Source organism: Silene latifolia, chromosome 1, assembly GCF_048544455.1.
Source record: "Silene latifolia isolate original U9 population chromosome 1, ASM4854445v1, whole genome shotgun sequence".
Taxonomy (NCBI): domain Eukaryota; kingdom Viridiplantae; phylum Streptophyta; class Magnoliopsida; order Caryophyllales; family Caryophyllaceae; genus Silene; species Silene latifolia.
The window spans coordinates 138,174,216-138,195,082 of NC_133526.1; the positions used below are offsets into that span (position 1 = coordinate 138,174,216).

General features: G+C 30.1%; 1 protein-coding gene across 1 annotated transcript; it reads right to left on the reverse strand.

The window, feature by feature from the left end:
- Positions 1 to 1,655: 1,655 nt before the first annotated feature.
- LOC141605348 (auxin-responsive protein IAA8-like) lies at positions 1,656 to 5,330 on the reverse strand. The gene is made up of 4 exons (XM_074424102.1): positions 5,137 to 5,330; positions 4,838 to 4,979; positions 2,172 to 2,208; positions 1,656 to 1,953 (listed from the first exon to the last, which is right to left on the reverse strand). Exons 1-3 carry the CDS (start codon positions 5,264 to 5,266, stop codon positions 2,178 to 2,180), a joined length of 303 nt encoding a protein of 100 aa, XP_074280203.1. The 5' UTR covers positions 5,267 to 5,330; the 3' UTR covers positions 1,656 to 1,953; positions 2,172 to 2,177.
- Positions 5,331 to 20,867: the final 15,537 nt, after the last annotated feature.

Genomic DNA, 20,867 nt, shown 5'->3' on the forward strand with positions numbered 1-20,867 from the left:
GTCGCACTCGACCGAGTGAGGTTCACTCGACCGAGTGGACCGGCACTCGACCGAGTGAGTGACACTCGACCGAGTGGTGCTGAATCAGAACACGGGATAAGGAAATCTTATTCCCTTATCCTCATTCATTCTATCTTCTTCCTTAGCTCTCCAAACTCTCTCTCCCTTCTCTAAAACCCTCACAAACACCATATTAGGGGATTCAAGCTTGGATTAGAGGATTGCTCACCTTTTCCTTCATCCTTTCACCTTGTAAGTTGAAATCTACTCCTTTTCTTAGTCTTATAAACCGTAACTTTTGGAGGTTTTTAATTGGGTTGATTAATTAGTAATTATTGTTAATATATGGGTAATAATTAGCGGTTTTGTGTTGTATTATAGTATAGGGTGATTTATGATAGTTAATATGTGATTTATATAGGATGAGACGGTTTTATGAGATGGATACTTGGTGATATCGATTAGCTTATGGATTATGCTAAGAGGTAGGTTAATCCTACTCGGTTTTAATATTGTGGTTGTTACATGTTTTGTGGTTAATGTTGTAATTAATCTCACTTAATTAGAGTAATTGCATTATAATATGTTTAGTCACTAATCATGTCATAAAGGGGATAAGCATGATGGTTATTGTGTATCACAATGTAATGATGGTTAAGACGATGTGATGAGTCGGTATTTGAATTGGCATATAAAGTATCGTCTTGCATTTGTTATAATTATCTTGTGTATCGGAGGTTGGTGACGATATGGTGGATTACTTGTTGTTATGGAGACGTAAGGCGGTTGGGAGACCGTCTTACGCTTGATTCACCTCTTGGAGCTTCCCACTCCAAGAGGGATATGCACATTAATGGCTTGAGTTACGGAGAGACTCGTGTGGTTGAGACACGATGTCTGTCAGGGGATCTGGTTGGCTTCTGGACCCGGTACGTCTGGGCGTGTCCCGGTACCTGTTTGTGGCTGTTAGTATGTCTGGGCATGTCCCGGTACCAGTATGGTTGTCGGTATATCTAGGCGTGTCTCGGTACCGTGGTGGTCATGGTTATTTGTTAGCATGTCGTTCATATCATAGTCATGTTGCATATTCACACACTTGTGTCGTGTCACACTTTATATTTATTAAAACTGACGTGTTGTGTGTCTGTGAAAATATCACCTATTTCTGGGGTGGCCTGTATCGATCCATATGATATTTCCGATCATATGGGGAGCAGGTTAAGTACAGGTTGTTTGGATAGCACGCGGGAGACGGGACGAGCTTGATGAGTCACGAGACGAGTATAGTTGGCTAGAAGAGTATAGTTGTCATGAGTTGTACTTTTATTCATTTGTTTACGTTTATGTAATTCATTAAACATTATATTTATAAAATGTTCTTTGATTGGAGTTTTGAAACACTACCTCGGAAAACCGAGATAGTAATGCCTTCAATTATCTTGACCGTATAATTGGAGTGTTACATATATTAAGTCTCTAAATCATTGAACATCTTAGAATTATATGTACCCACTGAACTGTTTCATCCACATTCTGCCAGTAAGCTTTTGTCCAGAGTTTAATTGTGAATTTGCAAAAAGTGATCATGAGTTCATGACCAAACATAAAGCAGAGGAGATCCGAGAAAGCAGCAAATATACAAAGATAAATTGCGCTAGAAAATAAACTTATACAGTATCTCCTTCTACTTTCACAGAGAATCTCAATTAGGACCAGATCATTAGTTCTATACTCTAGTTTATTAAAACAGCATCACTACCAAAGCCTTACACACAAAATAATTCGGAGTAGCCCGACATAAAGCTTCATAAGAAGAGCAATTTAAGAAAACAAAACTGAAACCCACAGAATTTACCAATATATTTCCATTAGCTAGGCTGTTTAGAGGATGATTGACATTTGTGCCTTCCATTAATCCCACCACCACAATGTGCTTTACTCCAGCAGCTTTAGCTATTCATAAAACAACAATTTGAATGAGGTTCACTATGCACAATAACCCATCACCCACATATGTTAATACACAAATTCTCAGATGAGACGGGCTCAGTCTTACACAATACTTTCTGTGACACCGCTTCATTTCAAAAAGTTGTATGTATATGTGTGAGGCAGTCATGGGAGACAAACTGATAATAATAAGAGAAGTTAGTTGGCAAGGTGACTCTTACCAACATCTATTTGATTCTTCTGTCCATTTCAGTCAACCTGGCAAGCCAAAAACTCCCGTTAGCATAAGATATCAACAACAATAACAACGATAACATTACCCTAACGGCCGAATGCCTCAATAGCTACCACTTACGGCAGGGTAAGGGGGCCAGATGTGTGCAACCTTACCCTTGTGCTAAAAACAACCACACAAAATTGTGTCATAAAATGCACTGTCACTCCGCTAATTCACGATTCAGGAGAGTAAGAATTTTAGATGGCCATTTTGCTTTATTCCATCTTATCCCAAACCCAAGAATAGTGAGTCTTTGTCCAAATGGAATATGACACGAGACATGAGACAGAAAACTGTCAAAAGCAGCAACCTGCTCCGGGTATGCTCCGTCCTCAAATATAAATTCAGGCCTTTCTCTAGCAGGATCAGACTCTGGTTTCATTTTGGGTACATTACTTGTTAGAAAAGTAAGAGCATCAATGCCTTCGATTGCAGGGGTTATGATGCCGTCAGAATTAAACAACTCTATTAACGGTTTCCAGGAACTCGCCATAGACATCACCTCGTTTTTAATATTGTTTTTAAGATTGATTTAACCCTTTCAAGTGTTTTTTGGTTTTGTGACAACAAAATTAAGAAACAAAAATCAACAAAGAAGCAATCTTTGTCACTAACCTTAAACAAAAATCAACAAAGAAAAGATTGAGAATTACTAACCTTGAATCAAAGAAAGAGATGTCCCGACATTAATATTTGAGAAGCAAAGGTGAAGGACAATTAGAGAGAAAAATAAGGAAATTAAGAGAGGAGAATGAAAGGTATAGAGGAAAAGGTGGAAAAAGAGAGATATAAAGAAGGGAGAATGGAGAAGAAAGGTATGGTGATCGGGAATGTGTGGCTGGTAGGAGCAATGGAGTTGGAGCCCTCCCTTATTTTCCCTTAGAGTGAGCAGGCCCAAGACAAAACCCGTCCAAACAAGCAGATTATTCGCCCCACTAATTCTCAACTGTTCATCCCAAACTTCAACTATTCATCCTATATCCTCCCCTTACGAACCCTTGGTCACTTTTACAAGTAGCTCTGCAAGTGACTGATGAGTCATAATTATATACATATTTATGCCTACCCTTAATTACTTTTGATACGGTTTTCGTGATAATTCATATTAATTACATGCGTTTTATGTTAGAATGTTGTTACTTCTGCTATTTGATGTTTAATGCAAGAATGATGCATTTGAGGAGCAAAGGAATGAAATGGGCATCGTGGGGTGGGCATGAAGGAATACATGGAGCATGGCACGGGAATCTAGAAGAATAAAGGAAGAGAAATAAAGAAGACAACACGAAGAAAAAGAGCTGAAACAGAGGATACTCGATCAATCCCACACAGGCTTGATCGGGGAAGTAGTGTACTCGATCGAGTGCACATAGGCTCGATCGAGTACACACTAGTTTCCAGAATTTTCCGCAATTTCCTCAAGTCGGTTATGTTTTACTATAAATACCCAATTCGTACCCTATGTTTATTTACGTCTTATTTTTACCTAGTTACGCATAGCTTCTTTAAAAACTCTCTTAGAATACTCTTAGATTAGTTTACATTAGTTTTGCTTCGGATCTATTGCTCTTTAATTAAGGTACTTTGTTAATCTTTCTTTAGTTGTTATTAATTCAAGTTCTAATTTATACAATTGCTTTATTAGTATTCATCTTATTATGTTCTTAATTATACTTTCTTATATCGTTATTGTTATTATTATTAATAGTATGCGTAGCTAATTTGTTTATCTAGGGTGAAAGGGGATCTAGGTTGTTAGAAAAGGGTTATTAATGAATTTATTGTTAAATTGCTATTGATTGTTGTTCAATTGTTGTCTTACATCTAATTAATTAATTACTTATCAGAATTGGTTAATTAGTCTTGAAAACAAGGGTTTTCACCGACAGGGTTAAGACTAGTATAGGCCACGATAATTGAATTAGACCGATTTAATAATAGCGATCGCATGTTAAGTTTAGATCTAAAAAGACATATTAGAATCGACCGATCATATGACTTTCAACAATATAAATTGCTCAATCAATGAATTGAATCTTACGCTTGGATGACTACCTAGTGAACCCGATCCCTAGACCTTTTAATATTATTGAATTCGTCTTATTTACTTTTATCGCAATTAGTTATTAGAAATCAAACAAACAAACTCCATAAAATTGTTACCTTTAAGACGAACTTAAATATAAACAAACTAGATTAATTAACTCGCCTCCCTGTGGATTCGACCCTTTCTTACTGCTATCTACTAGTTAGTTGAGAATAGGATTTATTTTGGTAGGCCAACGGCTGAAATTAACCTTATTAGTGACTTGTAAACCATTTCATATTTGCTGCCTAGACTACCTTTCAAATCGATTGTAAAGTCCTAAGCCAACTTGATATGAATCAAAGGGAATATCTAATGTAATAGTAGCAGCATCAACTGAAAAACAATATGCAAATCAGTTAGGACATGGTCATTATTCAATAGTAGACAAACGGAGTAATGTCTATGCAGACTACAAACTAAACAAAAGAAATTCTGAACTCCTAGCATTTCATAGAATTCAAAACAAGTCATCATCAACAAATTGCCTGGGCGATTACAGAGAGTACAATGGAGAAACTTACTCCCATGGAACATCACCAACAAGCATCCAATCACCGTCCTTGTCCTCGAAGGTCAGAACATATTCCGAACCATGCAGCAGATCCTTCAACTTGATGTCACTCATATTTTCTTTTCCAGATGCACCATGTGATCCACACTGACCTGAAAAACACAGAGATTCAGTATTAATCTTACCCATAGTGCCATGAGGTTCACAACTTAACAGATTCAAAATAACAAAGAAGTCCAACTGACCAAGTTTGTGCCACCGATGGTAATAAAATTACAGGCTTAAAGTGTGCACATCATGAAGGCTTACCTAGAGTGAAGTAGCTGAACATTTTCTCAAGGCCAGATGACAATTCTTCATAAGTCGAGTAAATACTGAGATCAACCTTTCTCAGATACATAGCACCATCCATGCTAACCTTGACAAAAAGTGGATCCATGTTCTTTGAGTTGGTAGCCAAGGTATTTTTCCTGAATGACCTGATAGGAGGCCATCCTGCAACTTGCGCCCTCCCTTATTTTCCCTTAGAGTGAGCATGCCCAATATAAAACCCGTCCAAACAAGCAGGTTATCCGGCCCACAAATTCTCAACTGTTCATTGCCAATTCAACTATTCATTGCCAATTTAATTTCGAAATTACTTTTTCACATACGGACTTTACTCTTTCACATAAATTTTTTTCATTTATTTTCCATCTAATACCTTTTTACCTAAAACCTAAAGTAATTAATTCTTATGTCAACCTTTTCTCTAAAACTTAATTTAATTTCTCCAAAAAAAAAATTGAACTATAACTCGTAATTTCTGATTAATAAAGTAAGTTATTGGTTTATCAATTACTAACTAGTTTTTGTACCCGTGCAAAAGCACGGGCCGTTTTAAATATTAAGGTGAAATTCCTTATTGCAATTAATCTTTTAATATTTAAAAGTAGTCTTTAAATTTTTAGAAACAAGAAATGATCATAAATAATCTATACTATCTAGTTAAAATAATGACCTATGAATACTTATATTTCTATATTTCGAAATTTGACACAACTAACATAACATATGAAATAATAGAATTATGTTCGGTAACAAAGACCTTTTTAATAACTACTATATAATGACCATGTTGCATATATAATACGGAGTATCCAACTACTTAAGCTAAAAATTAATAGTTATATAGATATTATTCAAACAATTACTCTTACATGTGTTTATCATACCCACCGATGAAAAGCTCGCTTGTAAGTAATGTAAGTAGTCTATATTCGTGGCGCCACGGATTACGAAAAATCGGTCGGAAAGCATATCTTCATTGTGATTGCCCTTGGTCCAAATAACCATATCTGAAAATTGTTCACAAAATAAATCGGTTAAAATAGTTTGATAAGAACAACTAAACTAAATAATAAAATTAGAGACAAAAAATAATTATAATTCAAAACTATTTTGAGAGAATACAAAACATTAGGATTGCAAAAAGAATAAAAAAAATCTTGCAATTACAAGGATGTACATAAAAAAATTAGTCTTATATATAGAGACTAATTTATACCTCTTTATTTACCCTCAGTTCATGACCTTACCTCTTTGTTTTCTTTGTCTATGCCTTATTATATTTATCTCCTCATATTCTTAGGTGCTAAAAAATATTATAATGTTTATTTTGCCATCTTAATTAGGATGCACTAACAATAATCTTATAAAGTTAAATGCTAAATTAATTAAGTATAAATTGGAGACAAAAGATAATTATAATACAAAAATATTTTGAAAGATTAGTAAATATTAAGATTGCTACAAAAAAAAATAGAAGGATGTACATAAAAAATTTAGCCTTATATATAATACTATTTATGCCTATTTATTTACCGTGAATGAATTCATAACCTTGTTTTTCTTCTTTTTTTGTCAATGTCTTTTTTTATTTATCTTTTTATATTCTTAAATGTTAAATTGTGCCATATTAATAAGAGTACACCAACAATCTTATTAAGTTCATATACTAAATTAGTTAAGTGCAATAGCAATTATTGGTAGTGAGTAGTGACTTGGAATAAAATTAAATTATACTAAATTGGTTAAGTGTAGTAGCAATTATTGGAAGTGACATGGAATAAAATTAAATTTTTTGCAATTATTGATAATAACATGGAATAAAATTAAATGTTTTTCCTAACCTTTTAATTAGATTGTATAGATGTCAGTAAATCGAAATGACTGTATGGTGTAATAAATTGTGATATTTTAAGCTTGTACTTCATTCTATAAGTTTTTAGTCTAGTTGACTTGTGCTTGTACATCATTTCCACAAGCTTTTTATAATCTAGTTTTCTTTATAAGGTGGTTTAGCTTCTTTTATCTATAGTACAATTTCATTACTACTTTTGTACCCGTGCAAAAGCATGGGCCGTTTTAAATATTAAGGTGAAATTTCTTATTGCAATTAATCTTTTAATATTCAAAAGTAGTCTTTAAATTTTTAGGAACAAAGAAATGCTCATAAATAATCTATACTATCTAGTTAAAAGAATGTCCTATGAGTACTTATATTTATATATTTCGAAATTTGACACAATTAACATAAGATATGAAATAATAGAATTATGTTCGGTAACAAAGACCTTTTTAATAACTACTATATAATGACCATGTTGCATATATAATACGGAATATCCAACTACTTAAGCTAAAAGTTAATAGTTATATAGATATTAGTTAAACAATTACTCTTACATGTGTTTATCATACCCACCGATGAAAAGCTCGCTTGTAACTTTGTAAGTAATGTAAATAGTCTATATTCATGGCGGCACAGATTACGAAGAATCGGTCGGAGAGCATATCTTCATTATGATTGCCCTAGGTCCAAATAACCATATCTGAAAAATTGTTCACAAAATAAGTCGGTTAAAATAGTTTGATAAGAACAATAAAACTAAATAATAAAATTAGAGATAAAAGTTAATTATAATTCAAAACTATTTTGAGAGAATACAAAACAGTAGGATTGCAAAAAAAAAAAAAAAAAAAAAAAAAGTCTTGCATTTACAAGGATGTACATAGAAAAATTAATCTTATATATAGAGACTAATTTATGTCTCTTTATTTACCCTGAGTTCATGATCTTATCTCTTTGTTTTCTTTGTCTATGTCTTTTTATATTTATCAATCAATACTATATATTAATTCCAGAAACCAAGGGACTTCAATGTAATTAAAGAAATCTATACAAATTAATTATACTATATAGTTTTAAATCGATAGCACCGTGTGATGGACCTGATAAAGGGACCTCAATGTAAATATTATATAGTTTTGGTTAAAAGTATAATATAAAGATGCCTTGATGAAGAATATTTATGGAAATTACATTAAATTAAAGTAACTAAATTTAGAAAATACAAGAATATAGTGATTTTCCTTAAAATTAAATGTCTCACTTATGTAATTAATTAGTATCATAATAGAATTATACATTAAATTAAATGTAGTAAAAGTAATAGTAGCAGCAACGAGATTAATAAAATTAACGTTGTTAATGTGGGAGTAGTGACAGTTATAATAATGATAGCGGGAGTACTGAAAGTAACTATGAATGTAGTGAAAGTAACAGTGGTAACAATGAGAAAAAGTATGAACAATTAAATAACCAATCGACTCAAGGAAATATTTTATTTATTTAAATATAGGTCGGATAAAATTAACGGGAATAATGAATTTAACAGAAAAAATAGATGAATTAGTAAAAGAAACAATAGTAACCACAGAAGTAGTGAAGGTAATGATATTAAGAAAGAATGTCGTGAAAGTAATAATATTAATAGCGGGGTAGTGAACGTGTCTCATAATTTGAAAATATATTTTACACTTCATCGTAATTACAAGATATGTCATAAAACAATATATTACAAATAGTAAACGTGTGAGTTAGACAACTCCAACATAGTTTATTTCATTGAAAATAAAATTTAACGGTAAATAGAGGTAGCCCGGGCGAAGTCGGACACCAAACCTAGTCTCCTCATATTCTTAGGTGCTAAAAAATATTATAATATTTATTGTGGCATCTTAATTAGGGTGCACTAACAATCTTATAAAATTAAATGCTAAATTAATTAAGTATAAATTCAAGACAAAAGATAATTGTAATACAGAACTATTTTGAAAAAATAGTAAACATTAGGATTTCCACACACGCGCGCACACACACAAAAAAAAATCTAGCATTTAGAATGATGTACATAAAAAACTTAGGCTCTGTTTGGCAAAATTACCTGTAAAGGTAGCTGAAACCTGAAAAGGTAGCTGAAAACTGAAAAACTAACTGAAATCTAAAAAGGTAACTGATAAGGTATCTGAAAATTAGGAGCTGATAAGGTAAATGATTATATAAAAATGTGTTTGGCAAACTAGCCGAAAATGTAGCTAATTTTGGTAAAATGACGTAAAAGGATATGAAAATTATTTAATATTATAAAATAAAGGGGTAAAAAAAAGGAAAATAAGTCATTTCAGGTACCTGATTTCTCAAATGCTACCTGAGGTAGCATTTCATTTCAGGTACCTTATTTGACCAAATAAGCTACTTGTCAAACACTTGCAAAAAAATCAGGTAGCTGAAATTTTGGTTAAATAAGCTAGTTTGATCAAATAAGTTACCTGAAATGTCGTGCCAAACGGAGCCTTAGTCTTATACGAAGTATATAAGACTATTTATGCCTATTTATTTACCGTGAATGAGTTCATAACCTTGCCTCTTTTTTTTTGTCAATGTCCTTTTTTATTTATCTTTTTATATTCTTAAATGTTAAATTGTGCTATATTAATAAGAGTACACCAACAATCTTATTAAATCTATACTATATACTCCGTAATTAAAAGGCTAGGCAAAAATAATTAATTTTATTCCACATTTCACTAGCAATTAATTTAATTCCACATAGGATTAGTAAGCAATTTACTTTCTATACATTTTAATTAATTATTTAATTTATTTATTAATTACCAAGCCAAAAAGAAGAGTAAAAAAAGGAGTAGCAAAAAAATGGAAAAGCAAAAAAATGACAAAAAAAAAGTAGTTTATTATTCATATTTCACCCAACCTCACCCAATTTCATTTTCAATTCCACCGACATCAAAATAACTTCACTCTCTTACTATTATCTATCTATGATCTATCTATCTATACAATTTACTTAAAAGACTACATAAACCATTTAATTTTATTTCACGTGACATTCTAAACATTTAATTTTAATCCACGTGACATTTTTTTAATCCATTAATCCATAAAATATTATATTATTATTAAAAGGGTAAAGTTAAACAAAGGCTACCTAAGCCATTTAATTTTATTTCAAATGATATTTTATAATCCATTACTTCGTACGATATTATTATTATTATTATTATTATTATTATTATTATTATTATTATTATTATTATTATTATTATTATTATTAGTATTAGTATTATTATTATTATTATTATTATTATTATTATTATTATTATTATTATTATATACAATCAAAAGGCTCCCTAAATCATTTAATTTTATTTCATATGACATTTTTATAATCCATTCATTCATAAATTATTATTATTATTATTATTATTATTATTATTATTAACATAAAAATGATATTTTGAGCTATTCCTTAAGTGTCAAGTGACATCATCTTACTCTAGCTAAGTGATCATTTAAGAACTTTTATAAATTTTCTAACATAAATATGCACTAAATTTTCATAACCCCATGAATAATGATCTTGTTAAATAAAAATACAAAGAAAGATAAATATGCACTAAATTTTTTATAACTACATGAGTAATGATCTTGGTAACTATAAAGACAAAGAATAAAAATTGGTTAAATAAATGACTAAGTGATCGTGTAAGAACCTTCACAAACTCTTTAAGAAAATATGCATGAGTAATTTTTCATTACTCCATCGTTAATGATCCTGGAAACTAAAAAGACAAAAAATAAAAATTGGTTAAATTGACTCATTAAAATGATGGAACTCAAGAGATATATCAATTAAATGCGATATAATCCGAGATTATAAATAAGACCACATAAAAAGGTAGCGGGACTTCCATTCACCTATAATTTTTTATTTGCATACTTTTGTTTACTCTTTTACACTCTATTCAATTGGATTCTAATTTTGTTTTTGTAACACCCCGTATTTTATTAAGTTGGATAAAATTCTTTTAATTGCTATTTTGAATTTAATTACATCATTTAACGATTTATATATATATGCTTAGCTAATTAATTAATTTCATCATAATTCGATACGTTAATTTTAATAATCATTAATAAGTTTATTGAAGTTAGTTCGAGTTTATTTATTTAATAATTTCCGTTTCTTTACGAGTCCTTATGAAAGTTGTTTTAAGTGAACCCGAGATGGATTTTGGGAACAAAACCGTCCAATTAGCTATTTTGAGCTTATTTCACTAAATTAGCAATTTTTATTAATATCCGTTAGTTTCGTAAAAATCGCTAATAATTCCGATTCAAGCTGATATCGTATTATTTCCGTTAACTAGCTGAGTTTATTTTATTTTCATTCATTAAATTTATTTATTATTGAGTATGTTTTATCTCGAAAACCTTTACTTAAATCGGTTTAGTTTAACTCGAGACGGTTTTAAAAACGAGCGAGATTACTTAACGATGAAGAAAGATACGTATAATAAATAGCAGGCTAGCAGGCTGCTCCCTCATTTCTCACGCAACATTTCTTCTTCTTCCTTCTTTTTTTCTTCTTTTCGTTCTGTTCTAATTTTTATCAGATTTTAAATTGATCCTGCCACTCCGTTTGTCATCCGTTATCAATGATTTTCGTTCCATAGTGCTGCTTTCATCGTTCCTGTCAATCCGTTGTAAGTAAAATTCTTTTTCGTCATGTATTTTTACAAACGCAATTTATACTTTCAGCTTTATTTATTTAAGACGGTGTATAATTATATATAGGGATCCTTATGGATGTTAATTAGTCAGTTGTATAGTTGAGACGGTGTATACTGATATGTGGAGATGATTGAGACGGTGTATACTGACCTCTAGGGATCATTTGGGATGCTAGCTAGTAAGTGGTATATTTAAGACGGTGTATGCTGACATGTATGGATTGTTTTGGGTGCTAATTGTTGTCTTTTATAGTTGAGACGGTGTATACTGACATGTAGGGATTGTTTTGGGATGCTATTTGGGATCTTGTTTAGTTGTGGTATTGTGCGATAAATTAGATCTTTTTTTTGAGTCCGCTTTGCGGAGTGCTTTGGGACATTTTTGGGACTGTTTTGACTCGGTTTAGGACTGGTTTAGGATTGATTGAACTCTGTTTTGGTACCAGTTTTGTGCAGCCTTCAGACTGTTTTGGGACAGTCGAAATAGAGGCCGTGTGGGCTGTTTTGGCCTCGGTTTTGGGAGCCGTGACAGGCTGAGTTGGGCTCAGTTTTGGGACGGATAAAATGGTGCTTTATGGGACTGTTTCTAGGGCGTAAAAGTTGTGACAATTTTCTTGGTATGCCTGTCAAAAGGGAGGGTCATAATGGTTTATGAACATAAGACAGTAGCTAATGAATATGATTTACATGTTTTGAATTAAATTAATTTCCGCCTCTTATTTTATATAAAGATAATTCATTAATATCGTCCTTTCACATAATTATTTTAGGTGCCTCATATGTGGTTGAAGATGAAGAGTAATTTTGGGTTTTAGAAGCTTTCTCAAGTTATTACTTGTCTCTTTGCTAGCGTAAGGTAACTATTCCGAGTTACTCGACGAATTAATGTCACATTAGTAGTTGATGTTGTGTTTGTTGTTTGATAAGTGTTTAGGTGATTGATAATGTTTTACTTTCGTTTTTCACATGATAGAAATTGGAAATAGCATGAGAATAATATTGCGATAAAATTTGTGATTTGGGCCAAAGTAGGCCAAGACTGAGTGGGCAGTTGACCGAACGAGTTTGGTCAAACTAGGTTTAAACCGTCACCTCGATTTGACCGATGACCCGTCGCGGGATTCGGGTCGAGGGTTTGTCTTTGAGGTAAGATTGGTTGTTATTGGAGGTTTTATGTTATGCCTTGATATTTGTAATTATCATTTCACATGTTGGTTGTTGGATGCTTTGGATGCCTTATACTTGAGTCTTCTTGCCTTGTTGCCATTTTAGCTTGTTCTCATGAATTATGAGATTAACGGTTAGCTGGAAGTTGGATTATTATTGATATTGAGGATATTGATGGATTGTCTGCTGAATAGACATTTATATAGCCTTTCACATGATAGAATGTTAGCATTTATGTTGGTAAGTTGGACTCTTTGCCCCTCTTATGGTTAATTGGGTATCCTACTTGTCTTGTGTGGTGTGGGCTAAAGTATTCAAGCTGGGACTAGCTGGGACTAGGTCCTAGGTGAGTATTTCGGCCTTCATCATAGATAGGCCATTATAGTCTTTGACGAGTGTATGTTCACTGCTTAATAGCCTCTGTGTTCCTGACTTGGTGGGTTTTTATCCAAGTTGGGGCATGACCTCGTTACTTATTTTGAGAGTAAGTGGTCAGCTTAAGTACTAGCCAACCCTTTGGTGGACTCCTTAGGGTACTCACTTTGTTTTAAAAAAATTGTGGGTCTTGGGTGCGGTGGTGTGTATCCGCATGTCTAGGTCTGCGCAGATTTTAGGCTAGGGTTGTGTTGTGTCTTGGCCATGTTTTGATAGAACCTCTGAGCCAAGATACCGGTTCGATTACCTTCCCTACCTCGTGGTATAGACTCGAGTTACAGAGTGACTATTGACGGGACTAAGAACTTATGCCTGTCTTTGATATATTGTCCTTTCTTGTTTGATGATTCTATGAATCATAGAAGGTGAGATGCAAGCCGGCTATGGTTGATAGAGTTTGGATTCCTGGATGTTATGTGATTCAAATGATAGTGTAGTATGAGTCGGTCTAGTATTCACATGCTAGGACTATGTGTTGTTATATTGTTGTTCACATGATAAGCACGATTGTCTAGCATCTATATGCTAAGGCATTGTGTGATTCGTATTCATATTCTTATGTTTACATGTTATATTAATTATGACATTTCGTGGCTGGGAGAACTCGGAGTTACTCCCCACTGACTGTGGCTTTCGTATTTGTATAAAATGCGATTGACAGGTAGGTGATGCATATATGGGGTACATGGACGAGCTAGCGAGCAAAGTAACCTTGGGACCTAGATTGGTTTTATTTTATTGTGACCCTTAAACAGTTTTTATGTCACATACATTTTAGGGACATATGTCTCCCTTTCTCATATTTGGGTTGTATAACTTTGTTTCGCGACTTAAGCGATGTTTCATTCATGAGATTTATTTTGGACCTTGCATGTTTGACACCTTCCCATTTAGATATTTTTATAACAGGTTCAGGTTTTAAAAATTACAGGTTCCCAATTGAACCTATTACAAACATATCCATGCAGCTTTATTCTAGAATTACGTGTTTACTTTTCCGCGATAATTGAGGGTGTCACAGTTTTGGTTTATTTTCAGAGTGTACTTACCAATGATCTAAATGTAAAATGTCGAGGTATAAACAATTAATATTTCACTCTATCTACTTTTATTTCACATATACCAAGTATTTTTGTTTCTCTTAAGTAAATTTGATTTAGTGGTTACAATCCTCAGTAAAAATGGAATACTAACTTAGGGGTTGACATTAAGACGAATTAAACCATCATATAGATTCAAGGGTTTTGATGTCATTCCTCATTACATAGTTTTGACTAATATCACAAATTTTCAAAATATCCTAGCTATAATATATCTCCAAGTAAAAAAGAAAGTACAGAAAAAAGCCGAAAAACACTTTCACGGACAATACAATGAAAACAAAACAACAAAAAAAGTCAAACCCGTGATTTTCACGGGTCACAAAACTAGTTTATTTACTAAATTAGTTCAGTGCAGTAGCAATTATTGGTAGTGACATGGAATAAAATTAAATGTTTTAGAATGTTAAAAACCATTAAAATATTTATTGTGTCATATTAATAAGAGTACACCAACAATCTTATAAAGTTCATATACTAAAATGGTTAAGTGTAGTAGAAATTATTGGAAATGACATGGAATAAAATTAAATTTTTTAGCAATTATTGATAACTAGTATAGTTCCCATGCTACACGGTATTTTTTTAGATTTGTTTTATAAAGAAATTTTCTTATTAAATTAATTGCATAAATTAACTATATTTGCAGTTTAATGTTATAATGTACGGAGTACTAAATATAATCTTAGTAAGAGGTAGAAAACTAAAGTATACATCAAAAGACACTTTAAGTTAAGTTATTTTGTCTGGAACTATTTTTACTTTACTGTTAAAAATAATGCTATGATGTTATATCACTACATGATATGACATTAAAATACAATTAAGTGATGTAAGATCTAATTAAAATGCGTAATACCTTATAAAGAAAACAGGTAAAAAAAGTATACTACGCATCTAAAAGACAATTTACAAATCCCCCATACTACTAAGAGAATAAAAATTCTCTTAGTTTTCCCTCCAAAAAGCATCTAGCTAAATAAGATAATAAATAAAATTTTCTTTCATTACATTATTATCTTTTCAATGAATATATTCTTATAAATAAACTCTAATTTTTTAAATAAATTCATAATTATGATTTTTTCATTAAAATAAAATAAAATTGATATTAAATTATAAAGTATAAGTAGCTAAATTTTTCAGTAATGCAATAATTATTACTGTAGAGAATAACTTGACACATGCTTACTATTAGCTTCGTGACAAAAAAAACATTCACTAAAAAAAATTCACAACTTAAATATTATTTTTTCTATTTCAATTTTTTTGTTTCATATCAAAATACAATTGAGTGCACTGATAAATATTAATGAGGTGTAAATTTTAAAAGTATAAATCCTCTTATATACTAAGAGAATACAACTTCTCTAAAATTTTTCCTCCAAAGTGCTCAAACTTATATACGGAAACAAATTAGATTTTCATTTATTAAACTAATTTTCCATTTAAAATAATCTATATATAAAAACTGTATCCCCTATAATTAACTTTGTGACGAAAAAAGTTTTTTTTTTTTTTTAAATTTGATGAAGTTAAAATATTTTCATAAAAAAACACAATTCATGGAATTATTCAATTCTTTTGATTAATTTTAATATTAGTTATTTTTTTATAAATATTCGCGAGATATAAAATCTAAAATCTATAACTAATACACTAAAAATTAAAAGGCCTATATTTACTGCGCATTTGCGCTGGATCTACACTAGTAATTAACTAATTTTTTTATTTTTTTATTTTTAATAAAAAAATACATAAAATTTGGTTACGTTCTTCAGAAAACCATATTTAGAGTCTAACTGATGAAGGATAATATAAAAAGGAGATATGCGTAATTTTATAGTGTAACTGTTGAAGGATAATATTTATGGAAATGGTTGTATAATAAATTAGGGATAATAATTGTATCTTGCAAAAGAGGTAAAATATAAATGTAATATTATTTCCATTTATAGTTTTGAGAGTTATTTTTTTTGGTGGGAAAACTACTAAGAGTTTTTATTCTCTTAGTAGTATGGGGATGACATGGAATAAAATTAAATGTTTTTCCTAACCTTTTAATTAGATAACTAGTTTTGTTACCCGTGAGAATTCACAGGACTATTTATGGTTTTCCGCTTATGTTTACTGTTTGATGTCATGTGTTCAATGTACTCTATCTTGACATCTTGTGAAGAATTAAGATTTAGATGATAGCCTAGAACCTTGTTTTAGTTTTCGTTATATTTGTGTGTGTTAAGCACGAACTTTCATACTACTTTATCCTTCTAACTAAAGAGAGTTGAGACAATGCTCTTATGATGGAGACGAGGAAGTTAATATATAGGCAATATTATTGGATATTCAAAAATTAAAAAGAGGGCATTAATTTTAGGATAAATTTTCGGAGGAAATGAACAGTAAAATTGAGATATAGCCGGAGTAATACTTTGGAAAATTGAGTTTTAAATCATTACATGTATTGTGATATTATTTTTTTCAGTGATAAATAATCATTTTTAAGGCCCTTATTAAAATACCCTATTTAACATTTATTTCTTTTTTTTAATAAGATGACATATTGTTTCCCTTTAATATTATTATACTTTGTATTTATGTTACCATAATTTATTTTTTATCTTCACCTTTATTAACAAAATCTTTTTTCTTCCCTGTAATAAATTACTGAAATTAATGTGAAGATTAATTATAAAAAAATTCTTATATAATATTATAATAATCCTAATTTAAAATTCCTTACAAAAATATTATTATATCTATATTAAATTATATATGTACATTAAAAATTTCATGAATTTAAAAATTCCAAGACTCTACGGATCACATCTAAGTTTTATATTTTATAATTAAAATTGACATTTTAATTAATTTTTTCATAATTGAACGTGTTAGTGAATCGATTAAGATTTTTCATATTATTTTTTTTAACTAATTTCTTATGATAAAATATTGATTGAAATTGATATATATTTTTTCTTTGATAATTGTTAAAACTTAATTATTAAAAAATCTACTTAAAAATTACACATTTATTTATTTAAAATTTTAACAAATAAGTAAAAATTTTGTTAAAAATATTAGTTGCTAACATAAAAAAAAATTAAAACAAACTTTTTATTTTTCTCTCCTTTGTTATTAAACTACCCTATTTATTTAACCTTTATTTCTTTTATTTAATAGGATGACCTTTTTATTTTCCTTCAACATTATTATACTTTGTATTTATGTTACCATAATTTTTTTTATCTACCCTTCATTCGCAAAATTTTTTTCTTCCCTATAATAAATTTTTGAAATTAATGCAGAAATTAATTACAAAAAATTTCTTAATATTATAATAATTTAGACAGTCCTATTATGAGAAAAAAACAACTTATTTATCACAAACAAATGATTTTTTTTAACGCAAATGAAAAGTCTCATATCTATAATTTGTGTTACGGAGTAAATAGTCTTTGAGCTAGTAGTTTGTTTATATTGCAATGATTCCTCATTAATTTGTTGTATCTCACATTACTAACATCACTCGAAACATTTAGCACTAAAAGAAAGTCACAATTTTAACAACAACCTTAAAGAAAAGGATGGTATAACATTTAAACATACCAAAAAAGCTATTGAGAGTAAATACGAAGAACGATGGAATTCCAATAAGACAAATTATTATTATTATTAAAAAATAAGGATTACAATTTTGTCATTCACTCTCGAACTCACTTTAGTAGCTAGTAGTCTAAAAGTTTTCGTCTATCGATTTTGTATTAAACCAAAAGGATTAGTCGCTAAAAAATCACACAAATTATGTAGTCGGGGGTTTAGGGATTTAGGAAGTGACCATTTTCATCTGAACATCTCAAAATAAATAGACCTGACAAAATAAGAAAACCATATAAGGACATGACATTAAATAATTAAAGGCACAATAATCTAGAGTACTATATCAAATCTTACTTGTTAAAAAACGCAAACAAAAATCATGACAAGATAAAACATGCATACTACTTACATCTCAAATCTCTTCCATTGGAAGACAATATATCAGTGTATTTGAATAAATAATGAAGTAAAAGTTAAGATAATTTTACGATTGTGGTAAACAAATTTCGGTAAACACTTGCTAACAAATTACTTAAAGAGTCGATGTTTTGGTGATTTAGGAAGCGACCATTGAACACCTCAAAACATATAAACCTGACAAAATAAGAAACCATATAAGGACATGAAATGACATAATAAAGTGCACAATCATCAAAAGTAATCGTATATCAATAAGTTAATCTTACTTGCCAAAAAAATCAAACAATAATCATATCAAAATAGAACGTACTACTTACCTCTTAAATCTCCTCAGTTAGAAGATAATATATTGGTGTATTTGAATTCTCATCAAAGAAATCCTACAAAGTAAATAATGAAGTAAAAGTTAAGATAATTTTACGATTGAAGTAACAAATTCCAATAAACACTCAACTCAATAACAATTTGCGTCACATAATGCATTTAGCGTGTATTGTGGAAGACATCATTTAAAATTTACCAAACTTCCATATGCAAAACAAATTGTTTGGTTTCAATAAAACCAAAAAGCAACTACTATGTAATTGGTAGAGCAAAGGGTGGATATCGATAAGTGATGGTGTTCATCTATTGATGTCAATAATTTAAATGATAAAATGAAGAAGACTTATAATTAAATGGAATAAACGGGGAATTTCAAATGGTAGAATTAATTTCCTCAAAAAAAAAAGTAGAAACTCATAGATGGGCGGAGTAAATGGTAGAATGTTGATAGTTTTTTTTAATTAAATTGCTCAATTATTTGTTTTGACATTTAAGAAGCAAATATATATATGAAAATTTCTAATTAAATTTGATAGGGTATTATAAGTGGAATTTACTTAAGAGATGTCACATATGTTTTAGATGCTTAAGAAGATGCCATGTCACATTGTTCAAGCTAGTTTTTTTTTTTATATTGTTTATAGATTATAGATAGATATAACATGTCACCACATATCAGAGATTCATATTATCATTTTATATTACACACCATAATAGAAAAAAAGAAAAACTCGACAAAAATGAAAGAGTATTCAAACCAAAAGAAAAGTGTAAACATTACCATTATTTCTAATTTCATGTAATGTTATTGATATGTGAGTATGTCACCCTCCTGCATTTCGAAAACAAACACAAAATAATAACTAAGTTAGATTTTAACTATTAATTCAAAACATAATAAGGATAAAAATCGAAACAATACACTTAGTTCTCTATGTATTTTTTACCTACCGGTATTTGTAATAAAAAAGAAAATTAGGATTGGTGTGATATTTATAATAAGATCATATTTGTAATTAATTCTCCTATTAATTTCAAAAATTTATTTGGAGGAAGAAGAAAAATTTTGTGAATGAAGGGAAGATTAAAAATTATCATAACATAATTCCTAATAATGGTGATTAATAACATACTATCATTAAATAAAAGAAGTATATGTTAGATAGATATGATAGATTCATAATCTAAAAGATAGATTCATAACCAAATTTGTAAGTGGAAAATAAAAAGTTCATACTAATTTATTTGTTGTGTTTATTGTATTAATTTATTTAAGAATAATGATGATAATAATGTGATTTTTATTAGACATTTGAGTACATTTTATGCATATATAAAAGGGTTAATTTAGTAAATTTACATTGTATAGATTAATGTCATGTCAAAATAAATTTTGTCATGTCACAATTAAAATTTTGCCATGTCATAATAAATTTTTGCCACGTGGCATTGTCTACGTGGCTTTAATTGGGCATTTTAGAGTTGCCTTTTAATAATATTTATAGATATTATTATTAATTTGTTAAAGGGGATGAAATTAGGGTTTGTTGAATTTTCTTTAATTAATTAAATTAAGGTTGGTGTTAATGATTGAATTAAGATGGTGAAATGCGGATATATCATCAAACTTGTAGAACGAATAAGTCAAGTTGTTCAAATGATAATCCATGGCTAATGTTGAATTGAGCATTACGGACAACTAATTGAACATCTTCAAGTCAAGTTGAAGTAAGCTGTATGCACACTAATTTGTATTGCAATATGCAGATAAGGTAAAAAAAAAAATTCAATTACATACTCATCGATTATTAGACTGCTGCCAATTTTACTATCCAATTCGCTCTCAAAATTAAAAGAAAACAATAAAATTGGGATAGAGGAACGGTATAATTGAGGCCGGATCAGGAAGGGATTTTCAGTGAGGGAGATGATAAAAAATTACCGTTCGAGGCCGGATCAGGAAGGGATTTTCAATGAGGGAGATGAGAAAAAATGACAAGGATAAAAATGTAAAAAGCGTATGTAAAAGAGTAAAATCCGTATGTGAAAAAACACAACCCTTTAATTATTCATCCAGGT

Coding starts and splice junctions, on each gene's coding strand:
- LOC141605348 (XM_074424102.1), bottom strand. CDS start 5,266: ATGGATCCACTTTTTGTCAAGGTTAGCATGGATGGTGCTATGTATCTG. Junction 4,980..5,136: donor GTTCAGCTACTTCACTCTAG/GTAAGCCTTCAT, acceptor TGTGTTTTTCAG/GTCAGTGTGGATCACATGGT. Junction 2,209..4,837: donor GTTGGTGATGTTCCATGGGA/GTAAGTTTCTCC, acceptor TTGGCTTGCCAG/GTTGACTGAAATGGACAGAA.